Genomic DNA, 27,918 nt, shown 5'->3' with positions numbered 1-27,918 from the left:
CTGCCCACTGGTCATTACAAATTGGAGGGGACATTGGTGGGAAGGTGGGGAGGCCTCCAGTGTCCCTGACCTACAGGATGTGCATCCAGCTGCAGCTTGTAATCCTGCACTTTAAGGAGTTGGAGCTGGAAATGGATGAATTCTGGATCATCCAGGAGTTAGAACCATAGAACATTACAGCACAGAAACAGGCCTTTTGGCCCTTCTTGGCTGTGCCAAACCATTTTTCTGCTTAGTCCCACTGACCTGCACCTGGGCCATATCCCTCCATACACCTCTCATCCACATACCTGTCCAAGTTTTTCTTAAATGTTAAAAGTGAGCCCGCATTTACAACTTCATCTGGCAGCTCATTCCACACTCCCACCACTCACTGTGTGAAGAAGCACCCCTTATTGTTCCCTTTAAACTTCTCCCCCTTCACCCTTAACCCATTAACCCATGTTCTCTGTTTTTTTTTCTCTCCTAGTCTCAGTGGAAAAAGCCTGCTTGGATCAACTCTATCTATAGCCATCATAATTTTATATACCTCTGTCCCGGCAACATCCTTGTAAACCTTCTGTGCACTCTTTCAATCTTATTAATATCCTTCCTGTACTGTGGTAACCAAAACTGCACACAATACCCTAAATTCGGCCTCAGCAATGTCTTATACAACCTCACCATAACATTCCAACTCTTACACTCGGTACTTTGATTTATAAAGGCCAACGTACCAAAAGCTCTCTTTACGACCCTATCTACCTGTGACACCACTTTTAGGGAATTTTGTATCTGTATTCCCAGATACCTCTGTTCTACTGCACTCTTCAGTTTCCTACCATTTACCTTTTATGATCTACCTTGGTTTTTCCTTCCAAAGTGCAATACCTCATACTTGTCTGTACTAAACTCCATCTGCCATTTTTAGCCCATTTTCCCAGCTGGTCCAAATCCCTCAGCAAGCTTTGAAAACCTTCTTCACTGTCCACTACTCCTCCAATCTTTGTGTCATCAGCAAATTTGCTGATCCAGTTTACCACAATATCATCCAGATCATTGATATAGATGACAAATAACAATGGACCCAGCATTGATCCCTGTGGCACACCACTAGTCACAGGCCTCCACTCAGAGAAGCAATCCTCCACTACCACTCTCTGGCTTCTCCCATTGAGCCAATGTCTAATCCAATTTACTACCTGACCGTGAATACCTAGCGACTGAATCTTCCTAACTAACCTCCTATGCGGGACCTTGTCAAAGGCCTTACTGAAGTCCACGTAGACAATATCCACCACCTTCCCTTCATCCACTTACCTGGTAACTTCCTCAAAAAACTCTAATAGATTTGTTAAACATGACCTACCATGCACAGAGCCGTGTTGACTCTCCCTAATAAGTCCCTGTCTATCTAAATACTTGTACATCCCATCTCTTAGTACTCCTTCCAATAATTTACCTACTACCAACATCAAACTTACTGACCTATAATTTCCCGAATTACTTTTAGAGCCTTTTTTAAACAACAGAACAATACGAGCTATCTTCCAATGTTCCAGCACCTCACCCGTAGATACCGATGTTTTAAATATATCTGCCAGAGCCCCTGCAATTTCAACACTAGTCTCCTTAAAGGTCCAAGGGACCCTGTCAGGTCCTGGGGATTTATCTACTCTGAGTTGGAGGGTGGAGATAGCAATGACATGAAGAGAGGTGAGTTACACCCAAGCTGCAGAACACAGGAAACTGGGTGAGAGTCAGGAATGGGAATGAGGTTAAATAGCCATTGCAGAGTACCCTTGTGGCCATCCCACACAACAACAGGTGGATCACTTTAGACACTGCTGGGGGTGGAGGGAGGGGGGTATTACCTGACAGTGGAAAGTCAAAGGGCTGATACGTGATTCGTTCGGGGAACAGAACTAGAAGGGGACTAATGTCCTAGTGGTAAGGCTTGCTAGTGCCACTATTGGCATGAATTAATCAATCTGATGGCCTGGTGGAAGAAGCTGTTCCTGACCCTGTTGTTCCTGGTTTTTTTGCTGCGGTACCATTTCCCGGATGGTAGCAGCTGGATCAGTTTGTGATTGGAATGACTTGGGTTCCCAATGATCCTTTGGACTCCTTTTACACACCTGTCTTTGTAAATGTCCTGGATAGTGGTAAGTTCAGACCTACAGATGTTTTGTTCCCAAAACTAATGAGTACTCTATCATCCCTTTGGCTTTCCTCTCCCAGATCAAAAAACACTCAGAATCAGAATCGAGTTTATTATCACCAACATGTATCCTGAAATTTGTTAACTTAACAGCAGCAGTTCAATCCAATTCATAATAATAAAGAAATAATAAATAACTAAAACATATTCATTATTCTTTATCGAATATATATATATATATAAAATCTTTTGCTAAAAAGCAGAAATAATGTACATTAAAAAAGTGAGGTACTGTCCAGGGGTTCAATGTCCATTTAGGAATCAGGCAGCGGAGGGGAAGAAGCTGTTCCTGAATTGCTGAGTGTGTGCCTTCAGGCTTCTATACCTCCTACCTGATGGTAACAGTGAGAAAAGGGCATGCCCTGGGTGCTGGAGCTCTTCAATAATGTCTTTCTGAGACACTGTTCCCTAAAGATGTCTTGAGTACAGGTTTCCCCCGCTAAAGGTAGAGTGTTCTTATGAAACCGTTCGTAAGCCGAAATGATGTAAAGCAAAGAAGCAATTACCATTAATTTATATGGGAAAATTTCTGAGCATTCCCAGACCCAAAAAATAACCTACCAAATCATACCGAATAGCACATAAAACCTAAAATAACATGAACATAAAAGCAGGAATGATATGATAACTACACAGTCTATATAAAGTAGAAATAATGTATGTACAGTGTAGTTTCACTTACCATAATTGGGAAAATCGAGCCAAAACTGATTTGTAGAAAAACAATCGGCAGGTACACGCATGCTCACGTACACACATGCGTACACATGGTCATGGTCTTTGTTACGTACCCCGTAACTGGGTGTCTTACCAGCAAAGATAGAAGTGTCCATTGGAGTCTGGTACTATTTTCAAAACAGTGTTTATTAGTAAAAATATACAAATCAATATCAACAATGCCAATATACAGATAATACACGTTAGCAATACTAAACCTAGAAGTGTGGGTATAATAATAATCAATAATAAACAAGCTCTATCATTGTCTAGGGGATAATGAATTGTCATATGTGAGTATAAAGTTCAGTTCAGTTCATACAGGCTGAGGTAGTTGTTGGTCGATGTGTTGTAATTGTTGGAGAGAGAGAGAGAGAGAGAGAGATCAAACAGTGACAGCCAGTCAAACCTTCCTTTACGATCTTGATCCATCGATGTGTTGTTGTGGCCATTCAGGTATGACCCCTCTGTCCTTTAGCTAGACCGTTCTTCTATGGTGGACTCGTCACCCAGGCAAGGGTGGACACACACACAAGCCCCCACCGGCCTTGCTATAAACACTGTGAGTAAAAATTGACCGATCCTTCGTTCGGTCTCCGATGCCCCACACTTTCTCGTGGGTTCCAACACTTAAGCAGTGCTCACTAGTGTGTCTCCTGGTGCGTCTGAGGGGTGTCTACCCGAACCTCACTTTTATCCCTACTCACGGGGTCTCAGGTGTCAATCAGTTTTGAATGGCTTAGCCCATCAAACCAGCCCACTCCGGCTGTCCACTGAGGAATTTTAATGAACAGAATAGTACCAAGTAAACAGCCCTCTCCGGAGCCATGAGTCTTACAGGAGTCATAATATGGTCTCTCTCCCCCGGTGTTATCTCGCCCTTGTCTGAAGCAAATGTTCCAGTCCCAGTATGTTTTGTTCCATCTCTTTCTCTCTCATTAACAGCCTGGCCACAGTAACGGTTTGTAATTCTCCCAGGGGAGGGGGACATGGGCAACCTTGCACCCTTCTGCCCACTTTTTCATTGACAACTTCACCTCTGTGAGATTTAAACCTTTTGCAATATTCACCAAGTCCGTCTTTTTGGCACTCTCTAGCGCCTTCAAAGTCGGGTTTTGTATAAATTTGTCTACATCCATCTTTGCTGGTTTCCCGTCTGGCTACCTACGCAACCAGAACAAATAATGGACTTATAGCCCGGTTCACTGGCCCCCCAATTTGGTATCAAATCTCAAGACGAGGCCCCAATTTGAATGGACGAGGCTTCATGGTCATGGTAGTCTTTCTCAGGGTAAACAGAAGTTTAAAGCGGGCGTCTTTTTCCGCAAAAAAATCCTCTTTCAGTTAGTGAAAACAGGTACTAATGTATGTCTTTTGTAAAAGCAAAATGTCGTAAAGCGAACGTTCAGAAAGCAGGGGACACTTGTACTTTGTAGGCTTGTACCCAAGATGGAGCTGACTAAATTTACAAACAAGGAGGTGCATACCAGGTACAGGCAGATAGAAACAAATGAGGTAGTTACGAAGTATAGGAAATTCAAGTGAACATTTATGAAAGACAAAGAAGGCTTAAGGTTGCCCCAGCAGACAAGGTGAAGCCGAATGGGATTCTGCAGATGTGTTAAGAGCAAAAAGACTGCAAGTGACGAAATCTGTCCTCTAGAAGATTAGATTGGTAATCCATACTGAAGACAAAATAGATGGGGCAGATTTTAAATATATTTTTGCATCTGTATTTACTCAGGAGTTAGACACAGTCTATGGAAGTGAGGCAAAGCAGCATCAACTTCATGGACCCTGTACAGGTTACAGAGGTGGAGGTGTTTGCTGTCTTAAGGCAAATTAACGTGGATAAATCCCCAGGGCCTGACAAGTTGCTCCCTAGGACCCTGCGGAAGACAAGTGCAGAAATTGTCGGGGCCCAAGCACAGATATTTAAATCATCCCTAGTGACAGGTGAGGTACTGGAGGATTGGAGGACAGCCAATGTTGTTCCGCTGTTAAAGAAAGTCTCTAAAAATAAACTAGGAAATTATAGTTCAGTGAGCTTGACATCAGTAGTGGCAAAGTTCTTGGAGTGTATGTGCAGGAACTGGATATATAAGTATTTGGATAGATGTGGACTAATTAAGGATAGACAGCATGGCTTTGTGCATGGTGGGTCATATCTAACCAATCTTACAGAATTTCTCATTGAAGTTCTCAGGAACGTGGATGAAGGTAAGTTAGTGGATGTTGTCTACATGGACTTCAGCAAGGCACTTGACAAAGTCTCATATAGGAGGTTGGTCAAGAAGGATCAGTCATTCAGCATTCAAGATGAGCTAGTAAATTGGATGAGACATTGGCTTTGGGAGAAGCCAGAGTGTGGTATCAGATGGTTGCCTCTCTGACCGGAGGCCTGTGTCCAGTGGTTGCCATAGGGATCAGTGATGGATCTGTTGTTGTTTGTCATCTATATCAGCAATCTTGATGATAGTGTGGTTAACTGGATCAGGAAATTCGTGGATGACACCAGGACTGGTGGTGTAGTGGACAGCGAGCAAGACTATCTTGGCTTGCAGTGTGATCTGGACCCGCTGGGAAAATGGGTTGAGAAATGGAAAATGGAATTTAATGCAGACAAGTGTGAGGTGTTGCACTTTGGTAGGACCTACCAGGGTGGGTCTTACACAGTGACTGGTTGGGCATGGAGGAGTGTTGTAGTAGAAAGGGATCTGGGAATACAGGTCTGTATTTCACTGAAAGTGGTGTCACAGTTCAATAGGGACGGGAAGAAAGATTTTGGCACATTGGCCTTCATAAACCAAAGTACTGAGTACAGGAGATGGATGTTATGTTGACTTTGTACAAGACATCGATGAGGCCTATTTTGCAGTATTGTGTGCGGTTTTGGTCACCTACCTACAGGAAAGATGTAAAAGAGGTTGAAAGAGTTGAGAGAAAATTCACAAGGATGTTGCCAGGTCTGGAGGACTGGGTTATAAGGAGAGTTTGAACAGGTCAGGGCTTTATTCCTTGGAATGTAGAAGATTGAGGGGAGAATTGATGGAGGTATACCACAATTATGAGGGTAAATTATAGGGTAAATGCAAGCTGGCTTTTACCACTGAGATGGGGTGAGACTACAACCAGAGGCAATGGGTTAAGGATGAAAGGTGAAACTCTAAGGGGAACATGAGGGGAAAGTTCTTCACACAGATGGTCATCCAGGTTTGGAATGAGCAGACAGCACAACATTTAAGAGGGTTGTATAGGTACCTGGATGGTAGAGGTACAGGAGTATAAAGTGTAAATAGCTCAGCACCAACTAGATGGGCCAAAGGGTCTGTTTCTGTGTTGTACTTTTCCATGACTGTGACAAGAACCTTAAATAATACTAATATTCACTCTAATTCTTTTTAACAGCTATGCAGATGAACTATACATCTAAGTAGGAGATATTTACATGGCATTAAAACTGTGGCATTTTAAATTAATGGTACATAAAAGAAAATCCCAGCTGCACGTTAACAAAGGCTATTTGCACTAGAGTGTTTCAGTTACTATGGAGCCAGGCACCCATACAGCTCAGTGGGAACAGGGAATAATACCAATGGAGAGAGTCAAACTGAGCCAGGTCACAGATTGGAGATGACAGAAATGCCGCATTCTTACAGAGACAGGAGGAGCATCAGAGAGTTTGAGGGTCATTCCGGATACCAGCACTATGCCCAGTTAGAAGATAATTTCTCTCTCCAACTTGGGTTGAACCTCACTTTAACAGTGTGACGTCAGATCACACCTTGGCAACTAAAGTGATCTCATTTGAAATGTTGTCTTTTACCCATTGATGGATTTTGTAAATCTTTTTACAGGTTAAAAATGACAAGGAATTTGTCTACTGGAATCTCAAACACAACACGCCTGTTTTGCTTTCTCTGTCCAGATATTTAAGAAGTGGAGCAAGGGATTCAATCAACCATCCTTCCTGCTCAGACTGTGGGGAGGAATTCACTCTGTCACCTGACTGACTGGCATGCCCGGTCATTTTACGCAGGGGAGAGGCCATTCACCTGCTCAGACAGTGGGAATGGATTCACTCGGTCATCTCAACTGAAGGTACATCAGCAAGATCACACTGGGACAAGGCCATTCACCTGTTCTGTGGGTGAGAAGGGATTCAGTCGGTTTTCTCACCTGTTGACACCAGTCACTTTACACTGGGCAGAGGCTGGTCATCTGCTGAACTTGTGGGGAAGGATTCACTCGGTCATCTGACCTAATGGCTCAGCAGCAAGTTCACACTGGGGAGAAGCCATTCACCTGCTCAGACTGTGGGAAGGGATTCACTAAATCATCTCAGCTACTGAGACACCAGTCAATTCACACTGGGGAGCGGCCGTTCACCTGCTCAGACTGTGGGAAGGGATTCACTCGGTCATCTGACCTACTAAGTCATCAGTCAGTTCACACTGGGGAGAAGCCGTTCACTTGCTCAATCTGTGGGAAGAGATTCACTCACTCTTCCACCCTTCAGAGACATCAGCGAGTTCATACTGGGGAGAAGCCGTTCACCTGCTCAGTCTGTTGGCAGACATTCACTCAGTCATCCACCCTACAGAGACACCAGCGAGTTCACACTGGGGAGAAGCCGTTCACCTGCTCAGACTGTGGGAAGGGATTCACTTGCTCATCCCACCTACAGAGACACCAGCGAGTTCACACTGGGGAGCGGCCGTTCACCTGCTCAGACTGTGGAAAGGGATTCGCTCAGTCATCCACCCTATTGGCACACCGGTCAGTTCACACTGGGGAGTGGCGGTTCACCTGCTCAGATTGTGGGAAAGGATTCACTCAGTCGTTTGAACTACTGGCACACCAGTCAGTTCACACTGGGGAGTGGCCTTTCACCTGCTCAGACTGTGGAAAGGGATTTACTCGGTCATCTGCTCTGCTGGCACACCAGCAGGTTCACACGGAGGAGTGGCCGTTCACCTGCTCAGACTGTGGGAAAGGATTCACTCGGTCATCTCATCTGCAGAGACACCAGCGAGTTCACACTGGGGAGAAGCCGTTCACCTGCTCAGTTTGTGAGAAGGGATTCAGTCAGTTATCCTCACTACAGAGTCACCAGCGAGTTCACACTGGAGAGAAGCCATTCACCTGCTCAGACTGTGGAAAGGCATTCGCTCAATCTTCCACCCTATTGGCACACCAGCGAGTTCACACTGGGGAGAGGCCATTCACCTGCTGTGAATGTGGGAAAGGATTTGCTCGGTCATCTCATCTACAGATACACCAGCGAGTTCACACTGGGGAGAGGCCGTTCACCTGCTATGAATGTGGAAAGGGATTCACTCGGTCATCTCATCTACAGGCACACCAGCGAGTTCACACTGGGGAGAGGCCGTTCACCTGCTGTGAATGTGGAAAGGCATTCACACGATCATATCTTCTACTGAAACACCAGCGAGTTCACACTGGGTAGAGGACGATCGCCGGCTCAGACTTTGGGAAGAGATTCTCTCAGCCATCTCCACCAATTGTGCATCATTGACTTCACACAGGGGAGTGGTCGTTCACCTGCTGTAAATGTGGGAAGCGATTCACTCAGTCATCTAATATAGGGTGTGATAGACCCTCCAGCCCGGCCAAACTTAAGAAATCTCGTTTGGGTCGATGCTGTGCGATTTGTCCCGTTAGAAATCAGTACCCCGAAATAACAAACAGTACACAATATGTGATTAAACGATTGAGCTTTATAATTCTTACTTTGACTATAGGGTTAGTAAAGAAAAGCAAAGAAAAAGGGCCCATTCTCTCTATTCACATCTTCTCATCTCTCCCCGGCAAAAGACCACAAAACTCTCTCTTCAGAACTCACAAGAAAGAACATTTCTGTCATTGGATAGCCCCGAACTCCAAAACTCTGTTATCTCTAGTTGTAACCTAAGCATTGCTGCTACAGAGAAACCATTACCTCAGCAGTGAAACATTGTAGGAAGGCCATTACATGAGCAATGAAACCTTACAGCATGTTATACTTGTGACACAGTACTGGGTTCATAGTGGGGAGAAAGTTTCAATAAGCTGCATGCTAGATATCTGTCCATCACCGTTGCTGAATATAATTTTGAGAGTGACTGTCAGTGCTGAAATCTGCAATTATTGCTGCTGCTCACCACACCCAGTTCTGCACCCTGGTCACTGGCATGGAAGGAGTTTCTTCTGCTGCAAATTCACCTTTAATGGGACTGGAGTTTAATAAGAGTCAACTCAGGCCAGCTGGACCTTACCAGTGATTCTGTTCAATGGCAGTTCATTTAAAGCTTCCACTGTTTTTTCATCTCTCGCTCTCCCTGTGGTGATGGGTTCCAAACAGTCACTGGGTGAAGAGGTCTCCCTTGAATTTTCTGCAGACTGAAGAAGTTGAGCTGACTGCAGTTCTGTCTGAGATGTTCTTCGCCCCTCAAATCTCTGGGCTGAGGAAGAATGACATTGGTAGTTAACCTCCTTAATCACGACTCATTTCCACATTATGGGTCATTTTCCTTGCTTCTAAAGGGTTGTTAGAGAACACCCCTGTCCTCTAAAAGACTGAAAGCAGAATGGGAAACCATTAGTAGGATGTTCAGTGGAGCAGGGTCAGAAACCAGAGGCGGGTCTGGGGTGTTTGGGGCTCTGGACGATGGTTGAGGTTAAAACGTATGATGGGAAGGGAATCGGCAGTGGGGCATGGCAACAAATGACAGAGTAGCAACATTTGGAAGCTGATTGGCAGAGAAAATCTTTCGGTTGTTGGACGACACAAACAATACCTATGGTGAGGGGCTCCACTGGTCAAGGAACATGTGTGTGTTGGGAATGGTTTTATCTATTGATGGAGTTGTTCCTGTTTGTTTATCCTGTAATATTATATCCAGATGGTTATTATGGATTGTCCTATCTGAAATAATGTATTGATCCAGTGGATGTAGTGTACCTCGATTTTCAGAAGGCATTTGATAAGGTCCCACATAGAAGATTGGTGGGTAAAATCAAAGCTCAGGGCATCGGGGGGAAGGCATTGACATGGATAGAAAACTGGTTGGCAGATAGAAAGCAAAGGGTAGCGGTGAATGGGTGTTTCTCGGAATGGCAGGTGGTGACTAGTGGGGTGCCACAGGGCTCGGTATTGGGACCACAGCTGTTTACCATTTACGTTAACGATTTGGATGAAGGCATAGAAAATAACATCAGCAAATTTGCTGATGATACTAAGCTGGGTGGCAGTGTGACATGTGATGAGGATGTTAGGAGAATTCAGGGTGACTTGGATAGGCTGGGTGAGTGGGCAGATACTTGGCAGATGACGTTTAATGTGAATAAGTGTGAGGTTATCCACTTTGGGAGTAAGAACAGGAAGGCAGATTATTATCTGAACGGTGTAGAGTTAGGTAAGGGAGAAATACAAAGAGATCTAGGAGTCCTTGTTCATCAGTCACTGAAGGTGAATGAGCAAGTGCAGCAGGCAGTAAAGAAGGCTAATGGAATGTTGGCCTTTATTACAAAGGGAATTGAGTACAAGAGCAAGGAAATCCTCTTGCATTTGTACAGAGCCCTGGTGAGACCACACCTGGAGTATTGTGTACAGTTTTGGTCTCCAGGGTTAAGGAAGGACATCTTGGCTGTAGAGGAAGTGCAGCGTAGATTCACGAGGTTAATTCCTGGGATGTCTGGACTGTCTTATGCAGAGAGGTTAGAGAGACTGGGCATGTACACGCTGGAATTGAGATTGAGAGGGGATCTGGTTGAAACATATAAGATTATTAAGGGATTGGACAAGTTAGAGGCAGGAAATATGTTCCAGATGCTGGGAGAGTCCAGTATCAGAGGGCATGGTTTGAGAATAAGGGGTAGGTCATTTAGGACAGAGTTAAGGAAAAACTTCTTCTCCCAGAGAGTTGTGGGGGTCTGGAATGCACTGCCTCGGAAGGTAGTGGAGGCCAATTCTCTGGATGCTTTCAAGAAGGAGCTAGATAGTTATCTTATGGATAGGGGAATCAAGGGATATGGGGACAGGGCAGGAACTGGGTATTGGTAGTAGATGATCAGCCATGATCTCAAAATGGCGGTGCAGGCTCGAAGGGCTGAATGGTCTACTTCTGCACCTATTGTCTATTGATTAAGGTATAATTTGTAAGATTTTGACTCTCAAACTGGATCAGGCTTGAATTTATGGTACCTTGATGAAGTAATGGAGGGCATTCATGAGTTGGTATTTTAAAGCAAGAGTTTGGTGAATGATATTTGCCACTTGATTGTACCTTTGTAAGTAATCAGATTGAGTTCAACTGCTGCAGGATCCTGGAATGTGTTGGATTGTGTCTAGTTTCTCTTGCCATTTTCTGCACTTACTGCCTTGTTTGTCTGTATTTCATGTATTTTCAGTTTTTTTTTCCCTTTGGTTAACCACCTTGTCCTGTATTTCTGTAAGGAACCCCTCTGTTTCTGGGAAGAGGTCTCCAACTCTCTGTCAGGAGCTCGATGCTTCCTTGTTGACATCTCGTCTCCTCAGATCGTTGGGATTTCTCCCATGGAGGGTCACACTCATTCCACTGGTTAATGTTTTCTTCCATAGTGATGATTCATTTTTATGAGTTGGCCTCTCATTCAAGTTTTCTGGTCTGTATTTCTTATCACGATTGCATATACACACATGGAGTGCTGAATCCTGTTCATTTTTGATGAAAATGTATACTTCAAAGTTTTATCTGTCCCATTCTTTAAAAACTGAATTGGTCAATGAAGATTTAAAAAAAAAATATTTAGAACAAATAGGACTAGATAAAGAAAATCTCCATAGACCAAAGAATTTCCTAAATTGTACCCAGATCCTCAAAATATGTTTAGCTACCAAATTTTCAGTTAGTTTACTTAAAGATAAAGGGAGTGAGGATCCGAGAAGAGAAATAATAGAAAATTTATTGACAGAGTTAGCTTCTAAAGAAACCCATATTGGACATTCCTCACGGTTAATATAATATGCCCAAAACATAAGATTTTGTATATTGACTGCCCGATAATAAAACCTAAAATTTGGTAAAGCTAAACCTCTATTCTTTTTAGATTTTTGAAGATGAACTTTATTTAGTTGAGAATGTTTGTTTTTGCATATGAAAAAATGAATTAGGAATAAAAACAGGATAGATTGGGTATTAAATGATTCCAGGATTTGTTTGTTGGAAGAAGTCTTCTTCTTTTGTTTGAGCAAATGTCGGCTAAATATAGTTTACCCAAAACTCATTTTTTTTCGTTATTTACAAATTAGAGACTTTCTGCCTTCTCAACCATATACATTTCCTACAATTTCTGATAAGGACTTATTAGATGTAATTTTTAATTTTAAACCTTTTTATAATGGTTCAATATCCAATATTTATGGTATGTTGCTAGGAATGAGAAACGTTCCTGTAGACAAAATTAAAAATCTTTGGGAACAAGATTTACAGACTTCAATTTCTTAGGAAACTTGGAATGAAATTTTAAAATTGGTTAACACTTAATCATTATGTGCCTGTCACTCCCTTTTACAATTTAAAGTGATTCATAGGGCTCACATGTCTAAAGATAAGCTATCTCGATTTTATTCGGATATATCCCCTTTCTGTTGAAGATGTAATACAGTAATGGAGAAGCTTCATTAATTCACATGTTTTGGACATGTCCAAGCCTTGAAAGATACTGGAAGGAAGAAGTTTTATCTGACTGTTGTGATTTTTTTTTCATGTGTGTTATTTCTCTTCCTCCTTCTGTCCAAGCTGGTCCAAGGTAGGGTTTGAATGTAAATAGTATGTTCTAAAGTTTTCTAAAGTTCTCATTTATCTTAGAAAATTTTACTGATTGAAATGGGGCCAAGATATTTTTATTAAAAAATGGTGAATGTCAGTATTGATGAAAGTGTTTATTGCCTTTGTTGTATTTGTTAACTATTGAGCTCTTGTTTGGCAGGTTTTTTTAAGCCTTGAACTAAATTTTTGTCAAAGGTTTTCCTTATTTCATACTACTTTCTATTTTCCTTGCTTGTTGATATTCCTGATACGTGGGTATCAAGAGTCCTGATGAAGGCTCTTGGCCCGAAATGTTGATTCCCATCCATAGATGCTGCCTGACATACTGAGCTCCTCCAGCACTTTGTGTGTAGTTATCTTGATTACCAAAACGCCGACTGTTTACTATTTTCCATTTATGCTGCCTGGCCTCTTAGGTTCTTCCAGCATTTTGTGTATGTGTTGCTTGGATTTCTAGCATCCACTAATTTTCTCCTGTTTTTGATAAAAGCAAAAGCGGGGTCATATCAAGAAGCAAGAAAATAGTTGGAAGTTGGAGGATTTGAAAGGTTTTACATAACCATCAGGAGACAACTAAAAAACACACAGGAGAGACATGATGAAAAATTAAGGTAAGTGAGCCGATAATATCAAGTATCAAGAGTTGTTCAGATATATAAAGAGTCAAAGAGCGGCAAGAGTTGATATTGTACTGCTGGAAGATGATACTGGTGAGTTAGTAATAGAGCAAAGAAACAGTGGCCGAATGTAATAAGTATTTTGTGTCAATCTTCACTGTGTAGGAGACTAGCAATATAAGACCATAAGACAGGAGCAGAATTAGGCCATTCAGCCCCATCATATCTGCTCCGCCGTTCTATCATGGCTGATCCCGGTTCTCACTCAACCCCATGCACCTGCCACCTTGGTATATCCCGTAATGCCCTGACTGATCAGCAAACTATTAGCTTCTGCCTTAAATGTACCCGCAGACTTGGCCCCCACCGCCGTCTGTGTCAGAGAATTCCACAGATTCACTGCTCTCTGACTAAATAAAATCCCCCTTAACTACTCTAAAAGGTCGCTCCTCAGTTTTGAGGATGTGCCCTCTGTTATTGCTACCCCCATCATATGAAAAGTCCTCTCCTCATCCACCCTATCTAGACCTTTCCACAATCAGTGTGTTGCAGTTGAGATTTACCCCCCAACACCCACATTTATTAAACATAGGTCAGTGCAGGAGTACAGGCCCAAGGCTGTAAAACGCACCTGATACCTTAACCTCTTCATTCCCGGAATCAGCTTCTTCACTGGACTCTCTCCAATGACAACACACGTTTTTCTGAGATATGGGTCCCAAATACTCAAAGTGCGGCCTAAGTAGTGTCTTATAAAGTACTGTATCAGCATTATCTCCTTGCTTATATATTCCTCTTCACTCTGAATTAATGCCAGCATTGCATTTGCCTTCTTTACCAGACTTAATCTGTAAATTAACCTTCTGGGAGTCTTGCCCGACGACGCATATTTCCTTCTGTATTTCTGTTGTTTGAACCTTCTCCACAATCAGATAATAGTTCACTATTGTTCCTTTTGCTAAAATGCATTATCATACATTTCCCAATGTTGTATTCCATCTGCCACTTTTTTGCCCATTCTTCAAATTTGTCTGTGTCCTGTTGCAATCACATTACTTCCTCAGCACTACCAACGCCTCCACCTATCTTTGTATCATCCGCAAAGCCATCAATTCCATTATCCAAATCATTGACAAATAATGTGAAAAGTAGCGGATCTTATACTGACCCTGAAGACCACTAGTCACTGCTAGCCAACTAGAAAAGGCTCCTTTTATTCCCACTCGCTGCCTCTTGGCTGTCAGCCATTCCTCTATCCATACCAGTATTTCTTCTGATTTTTATCCTGTTAAGCAGTCTCATGTGTGACACCTTATCAGATGCCTTCTGAAAATCCAAGTAAATGATTTCGACTGCCTCTCGTTTGTCCATCCTGCTTGTGACTTCCTCGAAGAACTGTAACAGATTTGTCAGGCAAGGTTTCCCTGTCCACAAGCTTTGACGTATTTTATCATTAGTTTCCTAATATCCCAAAACCTCTTATGTTATAATAGACTCCAACATTTCCCCAGCCACTGAAGTTAGGCTAACTGGACTTTAATTTGCTTTCTTTTGCCTTCCTCCCTTCTCAAAGAGTGGACTGACATTTGCAATCTTCCTGTCCTCCGGGACCATGAGGATCAAGTGATTCTTGACAGGTCATGACCAATGCATCTGTTATCTCTTCAGCAAACCTCGCTCAAGACGCTGGGATGAAGTCCATCTGGTCCAGGTGACTTATCCACTTTAAGAACCTGAGTTTGCCTAGCACTTTTTCCTTTGTAATAGCAATGACACTCACTCCTGCTCCTTGATACTCACAGATCTCTGGCACACTGCTAGTGCCTTCCACAGAGAAGATGGATGCAAAGGAGCTATCAAGTTCATTTACCATCTCCTCCCCATTTCTACCCCATCTTTCAGTGGTCCAATATCGCATCCCTTTCGCATTTTTTTTATAACTAATATATATTATTGTCTAGTTTGGCCTCATATTTCACCTTTCTCCTTCTTATAGCTTTTGTTTAGTTGCCTGTTGGATTTTTTTTATTTCTTTATTTTCAAAATTTTCAAAAAAAAAAAACACCAATGAAATCAACAGGAACATACCAGCTCAGAAACATGTAAAAATGAAATAAGCCAAAAAAGAGCACATCACATTAGAGGGATGCCTATTGTACAAAGTGCTCAAAAATACTAAACATTAAATCGCAATTGAGGTCTGTGAGAAATCAGCTGGGGGGGTGGAATTGTTCATCTGCCCCCAGCCTCGTCCAGGTAGGCAAGAAATGGATCCCAGATAGCGAAATTTTTTTAATTGAATTGGTTCTCAGGAACCTAAGTTTCTTCATCTGTATGACTGAGATCATATCAGCCATCCATCTCCGAAAGGAAGGGGGAGAGGGTGATTACCATTCCCTCAAGATAAGTCATCCCCAACATCAGAGACTGGTGTATGGCTGTAGAGAAACAAATAGATTGCGAGCAGCTAAAGATGGCGAGATCAGCTTCCAAGGGGAAGGATCTTTTATAGGCCTTTGACTACCAGTGGAATATTTTGGACCAAAATCCAGTCAGCAATGGGCAAAACCAAAAGGTGTGTGACAACGTGGCCTCCATCCCTTGGCATCTATCACACATTGGCGAGACAGAAGGGTAAATCCTGTGCAATGTAAGTTTAGAGTAGTGGAGATGTTGAACAACTTTAAACTGGATCAGTTGGTGTCTGCTGTAAACAGAGTGTACGTACCCCGTAATTGGGTTAACAGACCAGCAGAAATGGAATGATACATTGGAGTCTGGTGGTACTGTAACTAAAGGTGTTTATTAGTAAACTAAACAATACAGTATCAAAAATGCCAATATACATATAAAACAGGTTAGCAATAATAAAAACAGTAGTGTAGGAGTAATAATCAACAGTAAAAAACAAGCTCTTTCAAAGTCTAGGGGTAAATGAATTGTCATAAGAGAATATAGAGTTCAGCTCAGTTCGTGCTGAGGTAGTTGTTATGTTGCAATGTTGGAGACAGAGAGAGCGAGTAAGAGATGAACAGCTGCAGCAGGCAAACCTTCCGGCATCTTCTTGTTCCGTTAAACCATTGGGGTCATCGGTTATGACCCTTCTGTTCCAGGCTAGACCGTTCTTCAGTGAGGGACTCGTCACCCAGACAAGGGTGGACACACACACAAGTCCCCACCGGTCTGCCTTCATCCACCGTGCTCCAGACTGATTCTCCTGAACAGATCCTCCAGGCCCCCACCTTCCTGTGGGTGCACAACACTCTTTCAGTGTCCACTGGTGTGTCTGAGGGTGTCTCCCCAGACCCGACTTTTATCCCCACTGATGGGGTATCAGCTATCCATCAACTCCACATGTCCATCAAATTAGTCCACTCCCTGCTGTCTCAGCAAGAATGTTAACGAGCAAAGAAGTGTCCTTGTAGCAAAAGGTAAATAATCAGTGAAGAAGCCATAATACATAAATCAGTCGTCTCTGTCTCTCTCTTATCTGTAGCAGATGCCTCTACCTCTGTTCTTCATCTGTCTCTCATTAGCAGCATAGTTCCTGGGGGGTGGGGGTGTAGCTCTGGACCCCATTTCCATCTGGTTTGTTCAGCACACATAACAAGAACAAGCCAATATCATAGACAAACTCTTGTCCCAGGCAGCTTCAGATAATTCAATGCCCAAATCCTCTCTCCAGGCATCTCTAATCTTCACAGTAGACGCTACAGTGTGATCATCAAACAAACATACAAACTCAGAAACGAGATGCTTGGAGTCAGGAGGGTTCTTTAAAATATAAAAAAAATGCTTCCCTGGAAGGATTTCAAAATTACAAATCTTCGATTGAATGTAATGTCTAATTTCTAAGTAATGAGAAAAGTGTGAATGAGGCAGCACAAATTTCTCTTTCTGCAGACTAAATGTTGGAAACTGTCCCTCTATGTACAGGTCTCCAATAGTAACTAGACCCTTCTCCCTCCAAGCATGGTAGGTTTTATCTGACCATGAGGGTAGAAGGGAGTGATTGAAACAGATTGGTGTTTGTACAGAGGTCTCTGGTAGATTTAGAACATTCCTAATCTGATTTGGAATTCTGACAGAATTTTTCAAAACAAAACTCAAACTTTTTGAAGTCCCAGGCTTTTCTAGCTTAGAGAACTGCATGGCTGGCAAGGAGGAATTGACAACAGAGTTAGACTCCATACATAGCCACAAGGAAGCCCGAGGAACTAAGTTATCCGGAGTCCTCTGTTGCCAAAACATTAAAGCCCTAGCAATGACAGCCCAATAACAGTGTCTAAATGCAGGTAATCCCACCCCTCCTTCAAACCTGGGCTTTTGCAAATGAATTTTCAAAATCCTGTGATTCTTATAATTCCAGGTACAAGACAAAATTATGGAGTCCAATTCTTTAAAGAAGGCTGATGTAAGAAAATGGGGAGATTTTGACAAAGATAGAGAAACCTAGGAAGGGAAACCATTTTAACTGAATTTATACGACCAATCATGGACAGAGGTAGGGTTTTCCAACTTTCTATTGTTATGCCTGCAGCCCCCTCCTTTGTGAGAATCGCAAGATCACTGTTGGGTTGGGTCAGGGGGCCCAGGAAATGAGAGAGAGACGTGCGGAATGTCTCGTTCCCCGGCGATGTAAAGCTACGGGACATGGCCATTGTCTCTTGGAGACAAATTTGTGGATTGAGATACTATGCTACGTGAACGCCCTCAGGCAAAGTGGGCTGATTGAGGGAGAGATTGCATCACCCCAACCTGATTGACATCTACGACCCTGCGAGTCAGGATAAAAGAGGGTCTCAGACGCACCAGAAGAAACGCTAGCGATCCCGTAATAGCGGGAAGCCATTTGAAGGAGGCCACATGCGTTCAGTTCCATTGCCTGGGACTGGTGGCTGGTACCACGGAAAACGGCTTTTAGCTAGCAACGGGGAAACCAACTCCCCCGACTCAAAGGATTGGCATCATAAAAGACCTGGGCAAGTTTAAACAGTCTCTCTCTTAAACCCAAAACGCTGCAGCTTGAACGAACTAACAGTGACTGTTATATTTCCATCGGACAATACATTATCCCCAAGACAACGATAGAGCTATTTCTTATTGATTATTATTATACCCGCACTTTTAGATTTAGTATTGACGACGTATATTATCTGTATGTTTGCATTAATCTTATTTTTGTGCCCCTTTATCAATAAATACTTTTAAAAATAGTACCTTCAGACTTCAACGGACCTCTCTATCTTTGCTGGTAAGTGACCCAGTTATGGGGTACATAACACTATATTCTGTTTAAGTTTTGAGATAAACTCCGCAAAGTTTAATTTAAATATTAATTTAGCATCTTTGGGGATTGCCAAGCCAAGCTAGGTAAAGTGATCTTTAACTACTTTGAACGGGACACTTTCCAAAAAACCCCGTGTGTAGGTGTTGGAGAAGGGCACAAAGTCACTTTTTGTCTAATTAATTGAGTATTCCGATAGTCTGCCAAAAGAGGTGTTTAAATCTAGAAGGGGGACTGACTTTTCTGAGTTTTGTAAGTAGAGTATCACATTGTCAGCATATAAACTAATAAGTGTTTCAATACCTCCCACTTTCAAACCCACAATATTTGGGTGACATCTTATTTTTAGGGCAAGGGGCTCTACCGCAATGGCAAAAAGGGCTGGCGAGAGAGGGCAACCCTGCTGAACTAAACAGTGTAGGGAAAACATAGTTGAATTGTCACCATTGGTTATAATAGAACACATTGGACTGGCGTTTATCAGTTTTACCCAGGATACAAATGACTTGCCGAACCCAAACCTGTACAGTGACTCAAACATGCAAGGCCACTCAATCTGGTCAAAAGCCTTCTGTGCTTCAAGGGATAAAATTGCTGCCCCACTAGCTTTCCCATGATCAGCATACATAGTATTAAGGAGGCATCTGACATTGGAAAAAGTGAACCTACCCAGGATAAATCCTGTCTGATCAGGATGAATGATAGATGTGGAAAGCGACCAGTGAAGGAGTGGAGCTTTGAGGCTTTGACTCGAGAGGCTTCGACGAGAAGAGGCGGAGGACCAGCTTGTTCCCAATTAGTCTTTACAATGCCTCCTGAGATGTTGATGTGCCTCTCCTGTGAGATGTGGCAGTCTTGGGGGAACTCCCCTCTCCTGCAGAGTCACATCTGCCAGAAGACCATGTGAGGAATCTGGAGCAGCAGCTGGATGACCTTCGACTCATAAGGAAGAATGAGGCAGTCATAGATGAGAGCTACAGTGGGGGGTAGTCACACCTAGGCTGCCGGAAGCAGGTCATTGGGTGACAGTCAGAGGGGGGAACGCGAAGGTGAGTAGACAGGTAGTGCAGAGCACCCCTGTAGCCATTCCCCTGAATAATAAGTTCACCGTCCTGGATACTGTTGGCAGGGACGACCGACCAGGTGTGAGCCACGGTGGCAGAGCCTCTGGCACTGAGTCTGATCCTGTGGTGCAGAAGGGTGGGACGGAGAAGAGGAGAGCTGTCGTCATTGGAGATTCCATAAGGCTTTCTTCAATTATGTGAAGAACAAAAGGATGACAGGAGTGAAGGTAGGACCAATTAGAGATAAAGCTGGGAAGATGTGCCTGGAGGCTGTGGAAGTGAGCAAGGTCCTCAATGAATACCTCTCTTCGGTATTCACCAATGAGAGGGAACTTGATGACGGTGAGGACAATATGAGTGAGGTTGATGTTCTGGAGCATGTTGATATTAAGAGAGAGGTGGTGTTTGGAGTTGTTAAAATACATTAGGATGGATAAGTCCCCAAGGCCTGACAGAATATTCCCCAGGCTGCTCCACGAGGCGAGGGAAGAGATTGCTGAGCCTCTGGCTAGGATCTTTATGTCCTTGTTGTCCATGAGAATGGTACCGGAGGATTGGAGGGAGGCGAATGTTATCCCCTTGTTCAAAAAAGGTAGTAGGGATAGTTGGGTAATTATAGACCAGTGAGCCTTACATCTGTGGTGGGGAAGGTGTTGGAAAAGATTCTTAGAGATAGGATCTGTGGGCATTTAGAGAATCATGGTCTGATCAGGGACAGTCAGCATGGCTTTGTGAAGGGCAGATCGTGTCAAAAAAGCCTGATAGAGTTCTTTGAGGAGGTGACCAGGCATATAGATGAGGGTAGTGTAGTGGATGTGATCAACACGGATTTTATTAAGGTATTTAACATGGTTCCACACAGTAGGCTTATTCAGAAAGTCAGAAATCATGGGATCCAGGTAAGTTTGGCCAGGTGGGTTCAGAATTGGCTTGCCTGCAGAAGGCAGAGGGTCGTGGTGGAGGGAGTACATTCAGATTGGAGGGTTGTGAATTGTGGTGTCCCACAAGCATCTGTTCTGGGACCTCTACTTTTCGTGATTTTAATTAACGACCTGGACATGGGGGTAGAAGGGTGGGTTGGCAAGTTTGCAGACGGCACAAATTTTGGTGGTGGTGTAGATAGTGTAGAGGATTGTCGAAGATTGCAGCGAGACATTGATAGGATGCAGAAGTGGGCTGAGAAGTGGCAGATGGAGTTCAACCCAGAGAAGTGTGGGGTGGTACACTTTGGAAGGAGAAACTCCAAGGCAGAGTACAAAGTAAATGGCAGGATACTTGGTAGTGTGGAGGAGCAGAGGGATCTGGGGGTACATGTCCACATATCCCTGAAAGTTGCCTCACAGGTAGATAGGGTAGTTAAGAAAGCTTATGAGGTGTAGGCTTTCATAAGTCGAGGGATAGAGTTGAAGAGTCGCGATGTAATGATGCAGCTGTATAGAACTCTTGTTAGGCCACACTTGGAGTACTGTGTCCAGTTCTGGTCTCCTCACTATAGGAAGGATGTGGAAGCACTGGAATGGGTACAGAGGAGATTTACCAGGATGCTGCCTGGTTTGGAGAGTATGGATTATGATCAGAGATTAAGGGAGCTAGGGCTTTACTCTTTGGAGAGAAGGAGGATGAGAGGAGACAAGATAGAGGTGTACAAGATATTAAGAGGAATAGATAGAGTGGACAGCTAGCGCCTCTTCCCCAGGGCACCACTGCTCAATACAAGAGGACATGGCTTTAAGGTAAGGGGAGGGAAGTTCAAGGGGGATATTAGAGGAAGGGTTTTTACTCAGAGAGTGGTTGGTGCGTGGAATGCACTGCCTGAGTCAGTGGTGGAGACAGATACACTAGTGAAGTTTAAGAGACTACTAGACAGGTATATGGACAAATTTAAGTTGGGGGGGGGGTTATATGGGAGGCAGGGTTTGAGGGTCAGCACAACATTGTGGGCCGAAGGGCCTGTAATTTGCAGTACTATTCTATGTTCTATGACAAATGCTTATTTAGTCGATTAGCCAGCATTTTAGTAATTACCTTTCTATCAAAATTCTGGAGTGCAATGGGCCTTTAGCTGGCCGGGTCTGTTTCCTGTTCAGCTTTCTTTAAAATGAGGGAAATATTGGCCTTAAATAAAAACACAAAATGCTGGCAGAACTCAGGCCAGACAGCATCTATGGGAGGAGGTAGTGACGACGTTTCGGGCCAAAACCCTTCATCAGGAGACCTTGTACAATGTTCTAGGCAACCTTTATCTCTGTTAGAGCAAGATATCATTCTGAGGAGAAGTGGGGCAAGGATATCACAAAATTTCTTATAAAATTCACAGCCAAATCCACCTGGCCCAGCTGCCTTGCTGAATGGAAATGACATAATGCAGAAGTTATTTCTTCCAATGTGATGTCAAAATTTAGGTCCTCCCTAGCAGCATCACTAAGTTTCGGCATTACAAGAGAATCAAATAAGTCATTTAAATCAGATTGAGTGGTATTGCATTTAGAAGTGTAGAGTTCACTGTAAAATTCTTTAAAACAGTCATTTATCTCTTTGGGGTTAGTTAACAGGGTGCCTGCCCTCGATCTAATACAATGAATTGACCTTAGGGGCTGGGCGCCCCTAAGCTGCAGCGCCAGGAGTCCCCCCCCCTCCCCCCCGGACTTGTCCCCTATTTCGAAGTGCTTTTGTCTTAACTTTAAGAGGAGGTTATTTATTTGTCTACCCAAGATAGAACTGTACTCATATTTAAGCTTCATTATTTTATTATCTTCTTCAGAAGATTTCGAAGCCTGGTATGTTGCTTCGAGGGTTGGGAGAGCATTCTCAATCTCTAATAATCACCCTTCTCTCTCCCTCTTAGCAGCAGATTCATATGAAATTATATACCCACGAATTACAACTTTTAATGTCTACCAGAGTGTGGAATCTGACACCTCGCCGTTATCATTAATTTCTATAAAATCTCTTAATTTGGTGATGATATTTTCAAAAATTTCTTATCGGCGAATAGAGAGGGGTTAAAACGCCAGGAATAGATTCGTTTGGGAAGTGAGAAATTTAGGGACATTGTCAAGGGGCTATGGTCAGAAATTAATTTATTATAATATTTTGTATTGGTAACACGAGATATTAAATGAGAGTCAACCAAAAAATAATCAATTCTACTATAAGATTTGTGAACATGAGAATAATAAGAATAGTCCTAGTCGGTGGGATGTTGAACTCGCCAGATATCTACTAAATTCCTAGATTTAATCAAATTATTTAGGATCTGCTCTGACACGATATTTGAAGCCGGACAGGAAGACAATCTATTTAAATATGGATCTAGGTAGCATTTGAAGTCACCGCCAATTATTATATTTGAATTACTGGCATCCAGAAGTAAATCAAAAACTTTCCTAATAAAATTTGGCTCATCTGTGTTTGGACCATAAATATTAAGGAAGGTTAGCAGAAACGAATTAATGATGCCAGAGATCATAATAAACTTGCCGAGAGGAACTGTGGTCATGGAAGTGAGTTGAAATGGAATAATTTTCCTAAAGAGGATAGCCACACCACGGGCATGAGAGGTAAATGATGACTGGTATACCTGCGATATCCAGTTAGACCTCAATCTGTGTTGCTCAGTTACTTTGATGTGGGTTTCCTGTAGAAAAATCACACCTGCAGATAGAGATTTGAGATGTCTAAAAACTTCATCCTCTTAACAACATGACCAAGGCCCTTAACATTCCACGAGACTATTGTAATATCTTTACCCCCCAGCTGCGTTCTACCGCATGGCCTCTGCATATGAGAATAGAAAAGAGATTATTAGAATTGAGCACAAACATAGTGTTACGCCTGCGCCCCAACTCTGAGGGGCTGAAGGGTAGAAAGTAGCCCCCTCCTTTTTGAGAATCGCAAGGTCGCTATTAATTCAGGTCAGGAGACCCAGGAAATGAGAGAGAGACGCAGAATCCACAGGGGGTTTGGAATGTCCTGGCCCTCAGCGATTTCAAAGCCACAGGAACCGGCCATTGTCTCTTGGAGACAGAATTGTGTGTTGAGCTCTGTGCTATTCATCGATGCCCTCAAGGAATGAGCAACGTGGGCTGATTGGGGGGGATGGCATCCTCCCCAACCTGATTGACAGCTGAGACCTCGTGAGTAAGGATAAAAGAAGGTCTGGGGAACAACCCCGTTTCAGACGCACCAGGAGAAACGATAGAAATCCAGTGACAGCGTTTAATAGCGAAAGCCGGTGGAAAGCCCACATGCGTCCTTTTCCATTTGCCTCGGAATTGGTGGGACTGACCACGGAAGACGGGTTAGCTAAAAGGAAAAGGACACCGACGACATTTCGAAGGATCGACATCATAGAAAGGAAAACGGGCAAGTTCTAAACCCCGCCTCTCTCTCCAGCCAAAAGCTGCAGCCTAAATGAACTTGAGTGACTTATATTTCCATCGGACAATACATTATCCCCTAGACAACGATAGAGCTATTTCTTATTGATTATTATTATACCCGCGCTTTTAGATTTAGTATTGATGACGTATATTATCTGTATATTTGCATTGATATTTTTGTGTATTTTTATCAATAAATACTGTTAAAAATAGTACCATCAGACTTCAACGGACCTCTATCTTTGCTGGTAAGTGACCCAGTTACGGGGTACGTAACAATAGTAAACAATGCAAAATGACTGGCAGCTTCATAAGATCACAACATACACAAAAAAACATGTCTGAGCAACAAACAAGAGCAACACACACCCTAACGCACCCCCCTTCATGTCTCCCTAACCCAGACATGTAGTTCCCCATTTCCATCCCAGAAAGAGCTGCTGGGCAGGTAACTAACATTACACAATTATCACAAACCCCCTCTCTGAGAAAACTTATAACACAAACTATATAATACCGTTAAACAAATGCTATTAGGGCTGGGGAGAGTTAACCAATGTCCGCACCTGAAGCTGGACATTCATGACACCAACTCAAATTTAACCATTATAATAACAGAAATATTTAGAACATTCTCTGCAGTTAAATCCCAGTGCAGCATACAGCATTGTAAAACTACATATAACAAGCAGGTCCCTCCCCTTATCCCAACATGGAAACCGGCACAAGTATAAGCTGAATAAACAGTGCCAATGTATCTACTCCCTTTTGCGTACGTTATTCCTTTCCAAAAATTGTGCTGCTTCTATCGGGTCGTTGTATACTATAGGCGCTCTTCCATCTTGATGATAAATAATGAGCCTAGCCGGGTACCGCAGGGTGTGCTTGATTCCTCCATCACGCAAAGTTCGCAATAAATCACGAAAGGCACGACGTTGAGTCATCACCTCATTAGTATAGTCCGGGAAGATCAAGACCTTGTTTCTCTTGTACTCCATGGGTCGTAGTCTGCTGCGGCGCAGGATCAGCTCTTTCACTTGAAAGTGATGGATACATGCCAAGATGGTGCGCGGCCGGCTTTGGCTGGAGAGAGCGATGTGCGCGATCGACTTTAACTGGGTATGGGAAATGCTCTTCCCCGAGCAACTTGGGAATTCATCTGGAAACAAATTTAGTAGGTTTACCATCCTTCTCGCCCTCTTGTATCCCTACAATCTTAATGTTATGTCTCCGGGAACGAGCCTCTTAAGTCATGCACTTTAAATTGGAGCTGGCTATTTTGTCTCAATAACTCTGAATACTTCAAACTCCTGCACACGTGCTTCAAGGTCGCTAGCAGTTAGTTCTTGATTAGCCACACGGGCTTGTAGATCATCCTGCGAGGCCACAAGCGTCTGGAACTTGGTCTCAAAAACATCAAAGCGGTGGTTAATGCCGCGCAGAACCGACTCAGAAATCTCCTGACCTAACTCCTCGCACACGGCCTAAGATTTCTCCGGCCGTATCTCAGACGCGGAGAAGCTGTTTACAGACCCGTTGTTAACACTTGCTTCGGTAGTTTTGGCAGTCGGCCGTCTTGGCTTTATTTGCCTTCGGCACTGTCAAACTTTTCCAGACACTTAGTTTAGACATACAGTGTTGGTCTATGAATGAATAAAACACGGTATAAGGCTTCGGAGAGGAGCACTGACTAAACACGTCTAATCCATACACATGCGCACTGGCAAGCACACATGCTGGATTTTAAAAGCTACCCAATTATCTAACTTCCTCCTCACTTTTGTTACCTTATATGCACTTTCCTTGGCTTTTACACAGTTCTTAACTTTCTTTGTCAGCCACAGTAGCCTAGCCCTGCTATTTGAGAAGTACTTCTGCGGGACATATCTATCCTGTACATTATGAACTATTCTCAGAAACGTCAGCTGTTTCTGCTCTGGCGTCATCCCGACCAGTATCCTTCTCCAATCCACCTGGGGAATCACCTCTCTCATTCCTCTGTAATTCCCTTTATTCCATTGCGATACTACGCATGTGACCTATGCTTCTCCCTCACAAATTTCAGTCGAATTCAGCCATATTGTGATCACTGCCTTTTAATTGATTCTTTACACAAGAAAGTCTGTGTTATTACACAACACCCAATCTAAGATAGCAGTTCCCCTGGTAGGCTCAACCATCAGCTGCTCTAAAAAGCCATGTCATAAGCATTCAATACATTCCCTCTCTTGTAATCTGACACAGATCTGACTTTGCCAATTCTCCTGCAGATTGAAGTCACCCTCTACAATTGTGTCTTTAAATTTATTACATAAATGCCAAACAGTCAGGAGTATCTTTGACAGAAGCTTTTACTAAGGAGAGAAGGTGTTTTGGAAGCTAAAAGGCCTGAAGTTTAGATAAGACTACTGGACCAGAAGGTGAACACCCCAGGGTTCAGAAAGAGGTAGCTGAAGAGATTGTGACGGCATTAGAGTTATAGAACACTACAAGACAGGAAAATGCCGTTCGGCCAATCTAGTCTGTGCCAAAGCACTAATCTGCCGAGTTCCAACAAATTCCACGTGGTCCGTAGCCCTCCATATCCTTCTCATCCATGGGCCTAAGAAAACTTCTCTTAAAGGTTGAAATCGTCCCTGCCACTTGCTCTGGCAGCTCGTTGCACACTTTTCCTGCCTCTGAATGAAGAAGTTCCCCCTTAGTTTTCTCTTAAACTATGAGTAATGATCTATTATGAATCACTAGATTTTGGAACGGTTCTGGCGGACTAGAAAGTTACAAATGTCACTCCACTCTTTAAGTAGAGAGGGAGACAGAAGGAAGGACATTATAGGACAGTTAGTCTGACCTCTGGTCATGAAGATGTTAGAGTGCATGAAGAGTGAGTTTTTTTGGATACTGTAATTGAGGACGAATGATGAAGTCGGCCAAAGTCAGCAGGATTTCTTTAGAGGAAATCGTGTCTGACAAATCTCTTGGAATACTTTGAGGAAACAACAGGCAAGATAGATAGAGCAGAAGCAGCGTATTTTCTTTGCTTGGATTTTCGGATGATATTTAACAAGGTACCCCATGCAAGGCTTATTGAAAAAGTAAGGACGCATGGGGTACTATTAAGGAAGTAAGGATCTAAGGGGATATTGCTTTGTGGATCCAGAATTGGCTTGCCCACAGAAGGCAAAGAGTGGTTGTAGATGTGTCTTATTCTGCATGGAGGTCGGTGACCAGTGGTGTGCCTCAGGGGTCTGTTCTGGGACCTCTACTCTTGGTGATTTTTATCAATGTCCTGGATGAGGAAATGGAGGGATGGGTTAGTAAGTTTGCTGATAACACAAAGGTTGGGGGTGTTATGGACAGTGTGGAGGGCTGTCCGAGGTTACAGCGGGACACTGATGGGATGCAAAACTGGGCTGAGAAGTAGCAAATGGAGTTCAACCCAGATAAGTGTGAAGTGGTTCATTTTGTTATGTCAAGAACGATGGCAGAATATAGTATTAATGGTAAGATTCTTGGCAGTGTGGAGGATCAGAGGGATCTTGGTTTCCGAGTCCAGAGTACACTCAAAGCTGCTACGCAGGTTAACTTGGTGGTTAAGAAGGCATACGGTGCATTGGCCTTTCGTGGGATTGAGTTTAAGAGCCAAGAGGTAATGTTGCAGCTATATAAGACCCTGGTCAGACCCTACTTGGAGTAATTTGCTAAATTCTGGTCACCTTAGTACAGGAAGGATGTGGAAACCATAGAAAGGGTGCAGAGGAGATTTACAAGGATGTTGCCTGGATTGGGGAGCATGCCTTACTCACAGGTTGAGTGAACTCGGCCTTTTCTCCTTGGAGCGA

General features: G+C 43.2%; 1 protein-coding gene across 5 annotated transcripts in view; it reads left to right on the top strand.

Annotated features, from left to right (window-relative positions):
- LOC140731555 (uncharacterized) overlaps positions 1-18,530 on the top strand; it is a 37,464-nt gene extending 18,934 nt beyond the window's left edge. For 2 of the 5 annotated variants that reach the window (XM_073053064.1, XM_073053054.1), the window contains exon 2: positions 6,775-12,826. In XM_073053064.1, the coding sequence (XP_072909165.1) occupies positions 7,182-8,387 (1,206 nt within the window). In that variant the 5' untranslated portion in view covers positions 6,775-7,181 and the 3' untranslated portion in view covers positions 8,388-12,826. Of the gene's footprint in view, positions 1-6,774; positions 12,827-13,219; positions 13,341-17,715 lie in introns of those variants that run through there. The other 3 variants (XR_012099866.1, XR_012099865.1, XR_012099867.1) reach the window with 3 other exon arrangements.
- The last annotated feature ends 9,388 nt before the right edge of the window (positions 18,531-27,918 follow it).

The sequence above is a fragment of the Hemitrygon akajei genome, chromosome 1, assembly GCF_048418815.1.
Source record: "Hemitrygon akajei chromosome 1, sHemAka1.3, whole genome shotgun sequence".
Taxonomy (NCBI): Eukaryota; Metazoa; Chordata; class Chondrichthyes; order Myliobatiformes; family Dasyatidae; genus Hemitrygon; species Hemitrygon akajei.
Note: the sequence above shows the minus strand (reverse complement) of the source record. Positions and strands in the feature narration are given on the sequence as shown.